A 17435-nucleotide genomic window follows, 5' to 3' on the forward strand; every position below is an offset into this window, starting at 1 on the left:
AGCAAAAAGCAATAGTTGTACATTATTCAAGTACAAAATAATTGGTAGTAAACAGGATTATTTACAGATAATGATACATTTCCCAAAGAAGAGTTATAAAAAGACCCTTAGGCCATGTGTAGGAGGTAGGCTGTGAATCATTTTATATAAAAACCAATTATTGTGCCCATAATCACCCCATCAGAAAAGCACTAAAGACAAATATTGACCAATGACCATTACTCAATCCTGCATCATGAGATCATGGTTAAATAATTGGACAAGAAGCACAGACAGGGCAGAAGGCAGACAATGGCGGATTCCTCCCTACGGTCATCTTAACGTGCTAATACAACCTGTCAGTTAACTTACAAAAAGGAAAGGAAAGGTATTCTCCTATATCCGCTTTCAGGTTTTCCTGTTGGTAAGATATTTAACCTACTATGTCTTAAGCATGCAACCCCAAAAATGAAATGTTTATAATTATATTTTCTGTTTTAAATCTGTTACAGCAGTCTATAATAATAAACAAATATTTATGTAATTAAAATATTTAAAACTGAGATTTTTATGATAGTTTTTGTTTCTTAATTTTACTGATTAGATTGCAAATAATTCACCCTACCATATAAAATGTCATTCCTGAACCAACAAGTGTATTTTTTTTATTTGTAATTGTATTGGTGTGTAGGCAGCCGTCTCAGGTCATTGTGTCTGGTCATATGTTTTTAGACAAAGACAGCACTTTAGGATGGAACTGCTTTCTGGCAGGCTGTTGAATCTCCTACTCAATGTAACTGAATGTGTCTCAGTGGGACCTGGATTTTACTATTGAGTGCTGTTCTTAGATCTACCAGGCAGTTGTTATCTTTTGTTAAGGAGCCGTTATCTGGTTACCTTCCCATTGTTCTGTTGTTTGGCTGCTGGAGGGAAGGGAGGGGGTGATATCACTGCAACTTGCAGTATAGCAGTAAAGAGTGACTCAAGTTTATCAGAGCGCATGACTGGGGGCAGCTGGGAAACTGACAATATGTCTAGCCCCATGTCATATTTCAAAATTAAACATAAAAAATATGTTTGCTCTTTTGAGAAACAGATTTCAGTGCAGAATTCTGCTGGAACAGCACTATTAACTGATGCTTTTTGGGGAAAAAAAAATTCCCATGACAGTATCCCTCAAAGAACAGAAATAATATCTCTAGGAAGCCTGGCAGAGCATAATTCCTTGTCCTACTGGTTGCATGAGAAAAGAGCCTTTTGTGGAAGGCATCTACCCTAGAAGATCTGTAAACAAGCACTCCTGATTTACTGCAGCGCAGGACTGGCAAGGGGCCAGTGACACGCTGCCAACTGCCAGCTTGATAGAAGGTATAATATACCTTTGGGAAGAGTATGAAAGCAGAAAAGAGCAGTCCTTTTGCAGAAACCCTTGCATTATTAAGTATCCTGCTGGATGACTTTCACAGAGTCATTTGGTCTCACAAGGAGAATAGAGAGGAGCATCACAGACGCCTTTAGCCTCCGTAACCAAACGCTATGCACAAATCAGATGTGTATGTATCTGAAAAATATTCATTAAATTGAAAAAAAATTGCATAAAGTATTGCTCCCAATTTTTAGCATTCATGGAATAAAAACTGGGAATTGTAAAAGTTAAACAACGGTAGGCACGCCAGCTGGATACTCATATTGCTTTTACTACAACTATAAAAGGTACTACAGGTATGGGACCTGCTAACCAGAATGTGCGGGACCTGGGGGTTTCCAAATAAGGGATATTTCCATAATTTGGATCTTTATACCTTAAGTCTACTAGAAAATGTAAACATTAAATAAATCCAATAGGCTGGTTTTGTTTCCAATAAGGATTAATTATACAGGTATGGGATCCATTATTTGGAAACCCGTTATCCAGAAAGCTCTGAATTACGGAAAGGCCATCTCCCATAGACTCCATTTTATCCAAATAATCCACAATTTTTAAAAAAAAAATGATTTCTTTTTCTCTGTAATAATAAAACAGTAACTTGTACTTGATCCCAACTAAGAGATAATTAATCCTTAATGGAAGCAAACCCAGCCTATTGGGTTTATTTAATATTTACATAATTTTCTAGTAGATCTAGAAGGTGCGAAGGTCCAAATTACGGAAAGATCCATTATCCGGAAAGCCCTAAATTGAGAGCATTCTGGATAACAGGTTCTGTACCTGTATCTTAGTTGGGATCAAATACAAGGTACTGTTTTAACAGTACAGAGAAAAAGGAAATCATTTTTTTAAAAAAAAATTGGATTATTTGGATAACATGGGAGTCTACGGGAGATGGCTCTTGTGTAATTTTGAATTTTCTGAATAACAGATCACATACCTGTACTATATTTTCTATTCCCCACAGACATTTTCTTATCCAATGCTCAGGGACCACCTATGAGGCTAGAGGTCAAGACAAATACTTTCTTGTACTGTACAAGAAGCCTTGAATATAAGATAAGAAATATGTTACCTACAACAAGTCACATTCTTAACAATTGCAACATGACCAATGTCGATGAAAAGGCATTTTTATTGCTATACCCATTTCTGACATTTTTATTTTTCCTTTTTTTTGTTTCTGATGGGGAGATGGGTGCATGGGACCTTTCCTTGGTGCATAAAGAAAAGGATTAGAACCAATTAACAAAAACATAAGAATCATAGACGCAAAGGACTGAATTTGATGGACATTTCATTTTCCATCTCAGTGGCTTTCGTTACATTGCATTGATGTATCCCACAGAGGTGGACAAGCTTATGTAAAAATGTATCAATTATAAACTCAAATGAAATAAAGTTTTATGAAGGCAAGCTCTGGAAGCACTATAAATTTACATATGTTAGTAAAGATGAAGAAAATAAAAATAAGGTTCATTGGTGTACAGCAGTAAACATGGAAACAGGCTGAATTTTTCCCACAATAACAGTGTGTAAAAGATGCATTTTACAACACTAAACAACACATACTTTATAACGGCTGCTAATGCCAACCAGTGACACAAAAGTGACCTATAAATAATAATAGAAAAAAAATAATAATGTAAAATATATTCTTGCATTGTTTTTTCTAAAAAATCAAAAAACAAAAAAACAACTGCTGGTTACTATTAAGTCAAGTCAATTTGAGCCAAATGTTTGAGTTAAAAATCTGTTCTATTAATTTAATTAACAAGAAGATTGTTGGTTTCTTTTTATTGAAATTGGCAAATGGAGTGTGGTTTTGTCAAACATCTCCTTTAATCTTTCCCTCAATTCCCCTGGAAGCTACAATAGAATAATAAGGTTTGTACAGGTATAGGATCCCTTATCTGGAAGCCCGTTATCCAGAAAGTTCCAAATTACGGAAAGGCCGTTTCGCATAGACTCCGTTATAATCAGATAATCCAAATTTTTAAAAACGATTTCCCTTTTCTCTGTAGTAATAAAACAGTACCTTGTACTTGATCAAAATGAAGACATAATGCTTATTGGAAGCAAAACCAGCTATTGGGTATATTTAATGTTTACATGATTTTCTAGAACACTTAGGGGCCGATTCACCAAGGGTCGAATATCGAGGGTTAATTAAGCCTCGATATTCGACTGGGAATTAAAATCCTTCGACTTCGAATATCGAAGTCGAAGGATTTTAGCGCAAATAGTTTGATCGAAAGATCGAAGGAATAATCCTTCAATCGAACGATTAAATCCTTCGAATCGAATGATTCGAAGGATTTTAATCCAACGATCGAAGGATTATCCTTCGACCAAAAAAACTTAGGAAAGCCTATGGGGACCTTCCCCATAGGCTAACATTGACTTTGGTAGCTTTTAGATGGCGAACTAGGGGGTCGAAGTTTTTTCTTAAAGAGACAGTACTTCGACTATCGCATAGTCGAATGATTTTTAGTTAGAATCCTTCAATTTGAAGTCGAAGTAGCCCATTCGATGGTCGAAGTAGCCCAAAAAACAATTCGAAGTTTTTTTTCTTCGAATCCTTCAGTCGAAGTTAGTGAATCGGCCCCTTAATATATAAAGATCCAAATTACGGAAAGATCCATTATCCGGAAAACCCCAGGTCCAGAGCATTCTGGATAATAGGTTTCATACCTGTATAATGAGAATATCCCACCTCTTCACTAGCACTGTGTGGACTTGCCCAAACACACGTTCCTCAGACTGAGCTGCATTCTTTGACCTTGGCTCAGTGTAGAATTGTAAACTCAACTATCTGCATCGTAAATGAATATTTGAATCTAAGACACGTAACTCATGTTAACAATGCAGTGAGCTGTGCCGACAATTTACTGTATACGTTCTGTTATGCTACATGTGGAATGCACGTTCAAGCACACCATGTCACAAAAGGAGAGGGTTCCACTGATGTGCATGTCTGCTCTAAAACCCAATGATGTATGGCAGTACTGTCCAATTGGCAATTGCGTGTGTGCCCTACTTTGCCTGTCCTATGCTTCCCAGGGAAACGTGAGCCTGGTAGGGGTTTGTTCTGGGTGTTGTTAGTATTTGAAAATTGTTGTAAGGGGTCCCCAAGGTGTTTAATCATGTGCTGGGGTGCTGTGTTATCCACAGGGGAGGATGAGGCATAATTAATCTTAATATGACTTTCACACAGGTCCGCCATCAAGGGGGGGACAGGGAGTACAAGTGTCCCGGGCCTGAAAGGGGGCCCAGCAGTGCTGCCACAAAAACAGCCGAAGCCTAACTCCCTAAGCGGCAAAAAGACCCAAAGCCACAAAAATAGCCAAAGCCAAACGGCCAAAATCATCCTTAAGTGGCGAAAAGACCCAAAGTCACGAAAGAAGGCGAAGTTGAAGTCCGGAAGCCACAAGTTCAATTCTATTGTACACCAATTCCTGTTTTTTTTTTTTAATCCTCTGGTCACCAATGTATTATTTTAATACTCTAAAGGCCCCGGCCACTAATGTTTTTCAAAAAAAAAAAATATTATCTGGGGCCCAATTTTTTTTAACTTGTAAGAGGGGGCCTGGTGCCAATGTTTTTTTAAAAAATATTCTTTGGGGCCCCATTTTTTTTTTTAACTTGTAAGGGGGGGCCCTAGCGCCAATGTTTTTTTTGTCCTATAGGGGGGGGCCCTGGTCACCAATTATTTTTTTTGTAGGGGGGGTCCTGACCACCAATTTTTTAAAAAACTTTTAAGGGGGACCCTGGCACCACAGTTTTTTTTAACTTACAATCAATAGATTTTTATAACTTGTGTGCGGGGGCAGCGTCGATTCTAATGTATGCGCTGACCTGAGGCAGCTCCTGCAATGCCGTCCCCCCTCGACCAGCTTACCTCTTGGAAGGGGAGGCAGGAACACTAATGCAGAGAGCGCAATTGTAAAGCCGAATTTCCGGTTTAAAAACAGAAAATTCAGCTCTTAAAAGGTACTAGAAGCGGCTTTTTGCCGCCCCTGGAAGCCTCTCCGGCATTGCTGCCTGAGGCGAGTTTCTCAAATCGCCTCATTGGTGGCGCACCTGTTTTGTATGGTATTCAACCAATCAGAACATGGACCAAACAGGGCATATTAGGTGGTCATAATCATCAGAGAGGTAAACACACACAAAAATATTCAAGAGTTACCGTGATGATCAAAATTAATGATTATTATACCTAAAGCAGGGACCAAAATAGTTCTGAAAACTAACATTTGATTCAGTTCATATTAAACCTGGAGGGATATCACATATTTCCTATTTTGTGGTTTTGATCTATGGGTGAAATGGTACAACTCCACAGGTATAGGATCCGTTATCCAGAATGCTCGGGACCTGGGGATTACTAGTTAATGAATCTTTCTATAAATTCATACCTTAAGTTTAGAAAATTATGTAAACATTACATAAACCCAATAGGCTGGTTCTGCTTCCAATAAGGATGAATTTTATCTTAGTTTGGATCAAGTACAAGCTACTGTTTTATTATTACAGAGAAAAAGGAAATTTGGATGAAATGGGGTCTAAGATCCCATATCTTTATACCTGAAACAGGACATGACCCTTTGGCCATAGCATTGCAATGTTCCACAAAGACCAGTAACTGTAGGACAGTATGTCTGTGTGCCCTTAAGTATATTTCTCTCCTAGAAGCAACTCTGAGGGGTTAAATCTAAGACGAGAATGTTGGATGCTTTGCATAACTATGGTATGGGCCGGTTTTACTTAAAAGGAAGTCAAGTAAAAAGAGAACCCTGAATATAAATGCAGAAAGAGTTACTAACTTTATAAATATATGCCTATATCAAGAAAACACACAATACTGCAAAACAGAAGCACGTCCTGAATAAAGAGCATTTGCTAGATGAAATTTAAATGAAATCAGATGTTTTAATGAAAAAAAAAGCTGTCAGAATCACCTAGCAGAGGTGCAATTAGTTCATTCCTTATTCATGACATGTATATTCGAATGTGAGGCAAACATTCACAGCTACCTAGCGAGATTACTGCAAAGCAATGAAACTGCTGACCTTCCAGCTGTCTCCAGAAAAGTTTGCTACCATTTCGCGGAAGTTCTTTATGTGCATAGTATTAATACTTACGGAAAATAGGAAAAGCAGAAGATTCAAGTCTGCTTGTTTTTATCCTCCTTAAAATATGGTTTTGTTTATCGTCACTGGGCTGATGTTAAAACAATTACCCAATAGGATTGTTTTGCCACCAATATGGATTCATACATCTTGGTTGACTTCACATAAAAGGTACTCTTTTTTTATTACAGAGAAACCATTTTTAATAATAACAATGAATAGCTTAAAGGAGAACTAAACCCCACTGAGATGCAACAGTCCCCCTTCAACTGCCCACCATCTGCCCCCTTACCTCTCCCTCCCCGCACATTATATTATGTAGAAAGTAGCTCCTGCTTTTAAAACTGTCAGCAAACACACCGAAGAGATACAAATGGGCAGAAGATGGCATTAAGGAACTCCGCTGCGCTACTCTGCGTTTTAGGGTAGGACTACACCGACGTTTTCGGTGCGATCCCATGCGCTGCGACAAATCGCATGCGACAGAAACAAGGTAAGAGATAGAAATGTCAGATGAAGCCGCAGCGTTGATCTGGATCAACGCTGCGACCCTTGAGCTCAGCTTTCCAAACAGGAGCGACTTTCTACATAATACAATGTGTGGGGAGGGAGAGGTAAGGGGACAGATGGAGGGGGGCTGTTGCATCTTGGGGGGTTTAGTTCTCCTTATAAATATACTGTATGATAGTTGGCCTTGATGTAATTCAGAGATTTCTGGATAAGGCATCCCATACCTGTACATAAAACCATAATATATGATTAACTTTCATTTCATCTATGACTGTTGTCACAAGTCTGCTTGTATGCATAAATAAGCTGAATTTCTAAACTTGAACTTCCCATGATGTACAGTATATACATTATATGCATTCTACTGAAAAAACCTCCATTGCATTTTATAAGTTATCAGAGCTTACATAGGCTGTATGGTTGTTAAGGAAATATCAAGATACAAGGATGAGGGGGAGGGGGGTAATGAGCTTTACAAACACATCAAAAGTGCAGAATTTCATTAAACAGTAACCAAAATTCATTAAGATTGCCACAATATATAGTAAAGATTATTCCTGATACTGCAGTCCCTACGAAAACTTAGGCTTTATCAGATAAAGAGCAGTGCAGTGGAGAGCACAGACCTTTGGAAGGCCTGAGGCCAAATGACTTAAAAAAAAAAAAAAATTAATATACCGTACACTTAATCTAATTTACAAGTCCTTGCAAAGTCTGGGCCTTGTCTGAATCTCATTGGAAATGAAGTCAGCAGTGCTATGTTCCCACCAGTATTTGTGCTCAGTATCAGGTAATAACAAATGTTGCCTTGCAGCTTTACAGAGATCAAAAGAATATTGTTCTAGGAAGAGTGGGGAGATCAGTGAGATACTGCTGCCTTAAGAGTGGCCTCAAAGGAAAACTATACCTCCCAAACAATGTCTCTATAAAACAGCTCACATATAAAAACCCTGCTTCATGTAAACAAAACATTTTCATAAATAATATACATTTCTAGTAGTATGTGCCATTGGGTAATCATACATAAAAAAAATTACCATTCTAAAAAATAAGGGCCGGCCCCTGGGATTGTAGGATTCACAGTGCACACAAACATACCAACAAACCATACTTAGGTCACATGAGCCAATTAACAGAGAGTTGTGTCTTTTTGCTTCTACACTTCTTCCTGTAACAGATAGGGGCAGATTTACTAAGGGTCGAAGTGAATTTTCGAAGTTAAAAACTTCGAATTTCAAACTATTTTTGGGTACCTTGACCATCGAATAGGCCTAAATTTGACTTTGACTTTGACTATTTGATAATCGAAGTACTGTCTCTTTAAAAAACTTTGACTTCGACACTTCGCCACCTTAAGCCTGCCGAATTGCTATGTTGGCATATGGGAACCTCCTAGAACATATAGCCAACATTTGGCTAAGTTTTTAGAAGTTGAAGTATAATCGTTCGATTCAAAGTACGATCGTTTTTTCCACGTCGAAATTCGACCCTTGATAAATCTGCCCCTTAGAGTTGTAGTATTTCTGGTCAGGTGATCTCTGAGACAGCACACAGACCATTACGATATGGTGGTTCAAGGCAAGAGATGTAAAAGGGCAATATTTACTTAAATATATATTATATACCAGTTTTGTAAGATTCTTTAATATGCCACTTAATATGATATAAACTATCTGTTGCTTAAGTATTCATTTTGGAGGTATAGTTTTCCTTTAATATAGAACATCAATCTGTCCATAGTATAAAATGTTACGGGTGCTGAATATAGTACAGGTAAGGGATCTGTTATCCAGAATTCTCGGGACCTGGGGTTTTCCGGATAATGGATCTTTCTGAAGTTTAGATCTTCATACCTTAAATCTACTAGAAAATCACATAAACATTAAATAAACCCAATAGGCTGGTTTTGCTTCTAGTAAGGATTAATTATATCTTAGTTTGGATCAAGTACAAGGTACAATGTTATTATTATAGAGAGAAAGGAAATTTTTGGATTATTATATTTGGATATGGGAGATGGCCTTTCCATAATTTGGAGCTTTCTGAATAACAGGTTTCTGGATAAGGGATCCCATAACTGTATAAACATTTTTAAAAAGATTAATAAAAGAAAAGATTTTGAGCGCCAACATCATCAAAATATCTATAGATATTAGCAAAGTAAAATACAGGTACCCAGAAGAATTAATGAAGCAATATTACTGTGGACTATTCAGAACCATTTCAGGAACAACTGCAAACGACATTTAATTTTTGGGAGTAATATAACTAGCTTACTTGCTGTCTTATATTTTTTATAATTTGTCATATAAATAGAGGAGAGCCGTGGGTTTTTGTGTTCTTTGTTTAGCCTTTTTTGCTTGCATATTTGTGAAACAGCAGTCGTGTTGTGACAGCAATGTGGGCCAGGATAATGCAAATATGTCTTACCCAGGAATCACATTATTAGAACTCTGCTGTCATAAATGATTTAAAGAGACCCATTTTTACATGGTCTCTAAATGTTTGTGCTGACATAGATTACCTAGCGCAGTCCTAAGGCTGTTTTGTGAGATTTATTGCCTATAATCATCATAATCATAGCAGCATTACTCGATCAGCTATAAATCATACGCTATCTGAAGGAAAAGCCTTATTATAGCATATGGAGACAGGCTATCCAATCATCCAACCTGTCAAGAGTATTCTGAATCTCTCTTAACTCATTAGATCCAGGAAAACCTCTAAAACCTTGCTAGACTTTCTTAAATTATACAGGTTATACATATTTACAGAGACTGTTAAATTTGAAAATAACCATAAGATAAAAAGACTCCATATCCCTACAGGTTTTTGATTGCATCAATCAATATTGATCGATTGCTCCATTTGAAAAAAAATGGCGAAGGGGACATGGTATAATTTAGCTCATTATGTCAGTAATAATAGCATTCCCATGCACAGGAGAGCTATCAAAATGTGGGGTAAAAGCACAGCAGTGAAGCTTTCCATCACCAAAGGTTAAAGGGGTGATTCACCTTCAAACAACTAGTTGGTTTCAGATAGATCACCAGAAATAACGACTTTTTCCAATGACTTTGTATTTTCTATGTGTGACAGTTTTTCTAATATTTTAGTGTAAAGTGTCATTTCTCTCCTTCTGAAGCAGCTCTGGGAGGGGGGTCGCCGACCCTGTAAACTGTTCTAAATGGATACATTTAGTTGATACATTTCTTATCTTTGTCCCTGCTGAGCAGAATCTCTGGGTTTCATTAGAGGCAGCTGTTAGAATTGATACAATAGTTGCTAATACTCCAGAGATGCTGCTGAGAAATGTATCAACTAAATGTTGCAAAATTGTGACAGTTTAGCGTCTGCGCCTGAATTACTGAGCTGCCAGACTAAAACACCAGAGACAGGAATATTCAACTTTATACTTAGATTTTGGAAAAAACGTAAAAAATAAATAATGGAAAGTGATTGAAAAAAGTCTTTATTTCTGGGGAACAATCTAAAAACAACTGAATTAAAAAAAAGTGTTTAGAAGGTGAACAACCCCTTTAAAGGAACAGTAACACAAAAAACTGAAAGTGTTTTAAAATAATGACACTATAATGTAGTGTTGCCCTGCACTGGTAAAACTGGTGTGTTTGCTTCAAAAACGCAACAATAGTTAATATAAAGAAGCTGCTGTGTATCCATGGGGGCAGCCATTCAAAGCTGAAAAAGGAGAAAAGGCACAGGATACACAGCAAATAACCGATAAGCTCTTTAGTATACAATGGGATTCTTCAGAACTTCTCTGTTATCAACTGAGATCTCAGCAGTACACAAATACACAGTTGTACTGAAAGATTTCCAGTGTTCAGGAATACATTTTTATTATAATTTTAGAAAGAATTACAACTATATTACTTCTTAATTTTTTACATAGATCACTAAAAGAATTCTGGGAATTATAACTTGTAAAATGTTTCAAAAGTGCAGTTTGCTAGCTTCCAAGGGCATTCAATCCTTACTACTTATTCTCTGTAATAATAAAACAGTAGCTTGTACTTGATTGTAAGATATAATCACTGGAGGTAAAACAAATCTATTGGGTTTCTTTATTATGTTTAAGTGATTTTTTTAATATGATTCATGGTACTCCAAAGTGCCACGATCCAAATTACAAAAATAGGATAACAGGTCCCATACCTGTAGTGCATGATGACTCTTAATTCATAACAAGCCATGACTCGGAGGTGTGCCCTCTACCTCCAATAAGGTTGCTGCCTGGCAGGTATTTTACCGGGTTATTTAAAGAAGAGTAGAAAAACAGAAATGGCTGGTATTTAATCCATAGTTTTAAAGACATATGGCTTAACTGGTTTATCAAGACAAGAACGACAAAAATAAACTATGATGGGGCCACGGGCTGGAGTTCCAATCTCTAGGATAAGTGCAACAGTCAACTGGACAGCAAGAGCACACTTACCTGCAGGCTATAGCTATATACATGAAGCAGGTAAGTGGTGATTTCAAGCTGGTTGACCATGCCAACAAAGCTTCTCATTGCTATGGGGACAGAATAGTCAAAAGTGTCCCATGTGTCATACCATACCACCCAACTTTCGAAAATCAGAAGGGGGGACAAAAAGCTCTGCAAAAAACGCAGCAAGGTGACATTTCTTTGACCACCACCATTTTGTGGCCACACCCCCTAAATACCATGTCCAGTTTACAAAATGTGGAAGGTTATGGAAAGTTTAAACACATTTATAGGAGGTTTAGGGCCCTTTTTTATGTGTTATTACAGTTTTGACAATGACAGTGTATTGCCCTTTAAGTTGTAAGTCTCTTTTCTCCCAAGAGACCGGCTTATCTTAAATAGTTACAATTGTATCTTTGTTTATCTTAAATAGTTACAAATGTATCTAAGTGCAGGAGCTGAGTATTCTGGGCAATCTGCCAAAAAGCCTTGTATGCGCTGAACCCATGCATCACCCCTCACCTCGCGTATGCACACAAACAAAAGCAACCAACGAGCGGGACTCTGAAGACCGGACTGGGGTAGGCAGCAGTGAGAGGTACGTGCCTGGCGCCCCCCAAGCTTTGCGCCCTAGACAAGTGCCTACTCTGCCTACCCTGGTTCCGGCCCTGGAGGTATGCCATACTTATGTTCTTAAATATGAAAACATTTAAGGCTAGGTTTCACTATTTCCTGTACGGCTGTCTTGTCGGCAAGTAGAACTCTGGGCATCAGCAGAAATTAATTTGATTTATTCGGTCATTCATTAAATTCATCAACTCATACTTTGCATATTATCAGACATCTAGAAGCCCCTTTGGTGGAATAGAGGCTCAACTTCTTTCAGGCATATATACATATTTTTGCCCAATTATTGTTTTGATGGAGTAAAAAAAGATTTGCTTTAAGAGCAATTATTGTTTTTAGAACAAAGCAGCTAGCAGAGGGTTGGTTCCAGTCCCAAACATACTGTTCATCTGTTCCAGTCAATATAATTAGATTTTAAATCTCCACCAATGCACCACAACCCACAAATGGCACTGGGTTAAGAGCTACGGAGTAAAATGTGCTATCCATTTCAAAATAAAATTACAGGTTTTTTTTTAATGGAATGGAATTGTGCAAAAGCAGACAAAATATGCAGCACCTATCTTACACAGCATGCTCCACAGTCATGACTATTACTATGTAATTGGCTGGTGAGAAAACCGTTTAGCAAAATTAATTATTAAAGGGGTTGTTCACCTTAAAATTAACTTAAAGTATGGTGTAGAGAGTGATATTCAATTGGCAAATGGTTTTCATGTTTTATTATTTATGGTTTTGGAGTTATTTAGCTTTTTATTCAGCAGCTTCCCAGCAGCTCTAGTGATCTGGTTGCTACAGTCCAATTTACCCTACCAACCATACATAGATTTGAATGAGACCTGGGAATATGAATAGGAGAGGGCCTGCATAGAGAAATAAACAATTACAAGTAGCAACAGCAATACATGTGTAGCCTTACAGAGCATTTGTTTTTTAGATGGGTATTGATTATTAAAGGGGTTGCTCACTTTAAAATCAAAAGTAGGGTGTAGACAGAGCATGATATGCAATTGGCAATTAGTTTTCATGTTTTGTTATTTATGGTTTTAAAGTTATTTCACTTTTTATTCAGCAGCTCTCCAGCAACTCTATAGATCTGGTTGCTGCAGTCCAATTTACCTTATCAACCATACATAGGTTTGAATGAAAGATTGGAATATAAATAGAAGAGGGCCTTGCATAGAGAGTTAGGGTACAACTACACGGACGATTTCCCCGCGATTGTGCCGGATCTGACAAGGTAAGAAATACAATACAATGTCGGATGGTTCGCAGAGTTCATCCGACACGACAGTCGCATGTAGACGCAGCATGCAGCGTCTGCATCAGACAGTCGTGTGGGACGTCCGTTGCGCTGTGACACCATCCGCCATAGCTTACCTTGTTTTCCGTCACACCCAACTTGCCGCTTGAGTTTTAGTGCAGCGCTTCGGATCCGGCACCAGCGCGGGGAAATTGTCCATGTAGTTGTACCCATAAACAATAATAAGTAGCAATAGCAGTACATGTGTAGCCTTACAGAGCATTTGTTTTTAGATTAATTAGAATTAGCCATTCTATAACGTACTAAAATTGAACTAAGAGGTGAGCCACCCTTTTAGGTGAAGATTTAAAAAAACACTCCCAGAGACAGAGAGTCAAAGAGTAAAAACATGAGCATTAAGTAACTGGTTGCCTATCTGTATCGGGTGGGCTGCCAGTTTGCAGAGTAGTTACTAATTATGGCACCAATGGCTATTATACGTGGCTCGGTGCCTGCAGACAAGCATGTTGCCGAGGGCACATTGGGCAAAAGTGACTTCGTGGGGCACAATTATTTATGTACAGTAGGGATGTCCATGATCGTTTGGCTGTCAATGTAGATGGAAGGTGTACATCAACAACACATGAAAGACTGCAGATTAGACAACATAACTGATAGAAATGGTTGGTGGTGTCTAATTTACAAATAGCGGTTTTGCCTCTACCTTCCAACAGCTACTGTGCAGTGTTACCTCCCTATGTCCATGGCACAGGGCAAACATCTCTAATTGATGGCACCTAAAAACAATTCTGCCCACAGAGTAACTGGAAAACCTTGAAATGAAACATGAGTAAACTGCTATTTTTATACACAGTCCATGCCTACAGGCCAATGATCACCTGTTTCATTTCCCACACACTAAATAGAAAAGGCTGAAAGAAAGGAAATCAATACTCAATTTTACAGCACAACAAGACTTTGCCTGATCCCAGAGATCACCATTTCAATGTTGTCGCTCTTATTCCCAATATTCAATATTCCCTCCATTCATGTGGCCACAGCAAGGAGCTACACGATAGAATATTAATTTAGAGAGTGAAGAATATGCACCTAATGATTAGCAACAACATGCTTAGGGCACATTTCAACCTTTCCGTTTATTTCTTCCCATATTACATACATTGTCCACTCATGAGTTGTACTAGAATTATGTGTGGTTTCAGATGCCAAATCACTAGAGAACATCCTATTATTTACACCATGCAATATATTTTACAAATCCGGAAATTGTGAATTTTTCGTGAAACAAAATTGTGCTGATTTTAGCAGAAGTAGAAGGCAGTTATGGGCACTGTTGTTTCTCTTATCTTCCAGTGCCACACTTAAATGCAGATTGAAGACAATGACAGAAGAGATCTTCCATCATGTCAGACCAATCGTAATCCAAGATCACATGAAGATTTATCGAAACAGTATTCAAAGGGGCATATATGACAGAGATTGATTAAACTGCCTCTTTCTTTCATTTTCATTTTAGGTCGACTATATATGGTGCTTTCATGTATGGTCTGCTATATATGGCACTCTTAGGAATTGTGATACCATAGGCTTTTAGGAGTACTGACAATCTTAATCGAAAGGAAAAAGGGAAATATCTAAATTAACCCTACACCACACAAAGGGGTGGTGTTGTGCTCGTTACAGCCAATAATTAATTAAATGCCAGATCTAGAGTGTGTTGGGAATGCTTCCCAACATCGTTCAAAAAAGGAAAATTATCAAAACGGACCATCACAAGAGTATTAGGGATCGAGAAATAGTGGTAACCAAAGTACCAATGCCTGGTGTTCTAGACTTGCCAATCTTCTACAAGAACTTTTATTACTTGAAGGACCAGCAAGACCACATTTTTTAATGCTACAAAATAGCTATAATGATCGGTAAGGCTTACTTCCCCTTGGCTATTTTTCAAATATTCAGCTAGAATTTGACATAGGAGAAAGGCGATAATGCAGCAGCAGCTTGAATTCCTCAGCTTCACACCGATGCTAAAGCACCTTTTTCTATTCCTTCAGACAGCTTTGGGGGTAAAAATATGAGCATATATTTAAGCTGCAGGCAGAGAAAAAAAGCTAAGGTGCGTTAGGTTATCGGTGGGAAGCCGACTTTTGGTCCAGCGCAAAGAAGAATTCAAGCTGCCGTCAGCTATTCACCTTTCTCCTACGGGGCACTATAAAAAGTCAAATTCAAGCTGAAGATTTAAAAAAATCCAAGGGGAAGTAAGCCTTACCTATTATTATAGCTGTTTTGGGGGGAATTAAGCATAAAAAAAAAATTGGTGTTACTGATTCTTTAAATAAAGTAATCTGGGAAAATTCAGGGTGGGGGAGTAAGGCTGGGGAGACTATGGATCAGCAGAGAAACAGCATAGTGTGACATTAGCATAAGAATCCAGAATGTACATTGCAGAGCATGAATTCCATATTGTTCACTTCTCCAAAAAAACAAACAGCATTTTATCCTAAAGCGAGAACATGTGAAGTGATAATGTTCCTTAATATAGGATTCATGTCAGCATGCTATAAAATGCAGCCCATCACCAATTTGTTTGTTTTTTGGTGTACAGACTCCCTTCCCCCCCAATGTGCAGCCAAGGCTCCCCTCTCCAGTGCCAAGGAGACACATATGTAAGACACAAGTGATTTGAGTTTATAACAGAAGGACACCCATTCTATATTAAGAATGACATTTGCATAAAAACTGACAGTCCATCATCAGCAACAGAGAGATCAAAATGTCAATTAAGAAAAGGAAAATAACACTTACTAATACAAGACTTCATTAGCTTCGTGCCTTTCGTAGCGCACAGTTTCACACATCAGTCTGCAAAAGGGAAAGACAGAACAAGATCAAATTAGCTGCTACATACAACCAAGACACAGGTAAATCCAAGTTGCAAAATTTTCTACAGTGGGAAAATCTGAAAAGCAAATGCGATAGAACTGCTCTTGAAATAAAATGCAAATTCCTTTTGTGGTCAGACATCAGATTGATCAGATTGACGGCTGAGTATTATAAAGAACCTCAAAAACATTTTTCTTTTCCTGGGCATTTACAGGATTTATTGGGATACATTTTCTGCAGGCATTAAAAGATTTCTATGGGTGTCAAATTCAAATCATGTCAATAACATCCAAGTCTATGGGAATGGACACATGTTCATACATAATCAGCCAAAGCATTAGGCAACTGTATTGTTCTTCGGGAAGATTCATTACCAGTTTCTATCCCTGTTTTTTTGTTGTCATACACTGAACATTTATTATGCCCAAGGGTTTATGATTAGTTTTATGGCCAGAAAAAGACAGACCTACACAGACAGCATGCTCAGTTATCCTCGATCTGACGAACAGGTATGGAACCCATTATCCGGAAACCCGTTTTCCAAAAAGCTCATAAGGAATGTCAGTCTCCCATTGACTCCATTTTATCCAAAATAATCAAAAATTTTAACAATATATTGTACTTGGTCCAACCCAAGATATAATTATAATTTATTGGAAGCTAAACCAGACTACTGGGCTTATTTAATGTTTACATTATTTTCTAGTAGACTTAACGTACACAGATCAAAATAACTGAAAGATCTGTTATCCAGAAAACACACACACGGTCCGAAAATCGTAGGAATCCTTGATTCGTACGATCGGATTTTTGCGTCTATGGCCAGCTTTACCTTAGCAGTGCAGGGACAGGTATTAGGGGAACTTAAATAAGTGAGACACTCACAGGTATCATATATTCCATATTAACTAAATAACTGGGATAGATGCTAATCAATCTTAAAAAAGAAGAATAAAAGGGCTTAATGAAGAGTGACACACCAGCTAGTCAGACATAGTGAGTCATAGGAAGGAAATAGGCTCTTGTAATATTTGTAAGATTACTGCATGTTTCAATAGGATAAAGCCCCCCAAAGATTTTTCTTTGATGGATGACCTATTTCAGTGCAATCCAACCAATCCATGTGAAATAAAACCAGTAGCACAATAGTGAAAAATGAAT

The 17435-nt window shown here is 37.8% G+C and overlaps 1 protein-coding gene across 5 annotated transcripts in view; it reads right to left on the bottom strand.

Moving 5' to 3' along the window:
- The window catches only part of rapgef2.L (Rap guanine nucleotide exchange factor 2 L homeolog), a 202550-nt gene that overhangs the window by 107399 nt on the left and 77716 nt on the right, over nucleotides 1-17435 (bottom strand). For all 5 annotated transcript variants that reach the window (XM_041581217.1, XM_041581226.1, XM_041581231.1 and 2 more), the window contains exon 3: nucleotides 16197-16253. In XM_041581217.1, coding sequence (XP_041437151.1) covers nucleotides 16197-16253 — 57 coding nt within the window. The remainder of the gene's footprint in view (nucleotides 1-16196; nucleotides 16254-17435) is intronic.

This window comes from Xenopus laevis, chromosome 1L (genome assembly GCF_017654675.1).
Source record: "Xenopus laevis strain J_2021 chromosome 1L, Xenopus_laevis_v10.1, whole genome shotgun sequence".
In the NCBI taxonomy this organism is placed as follows: Eukaryota; Metazoa; Chordata; class Amphibia; order Anura; family Pipidae; genus Xenopus; species Xenopus laevis.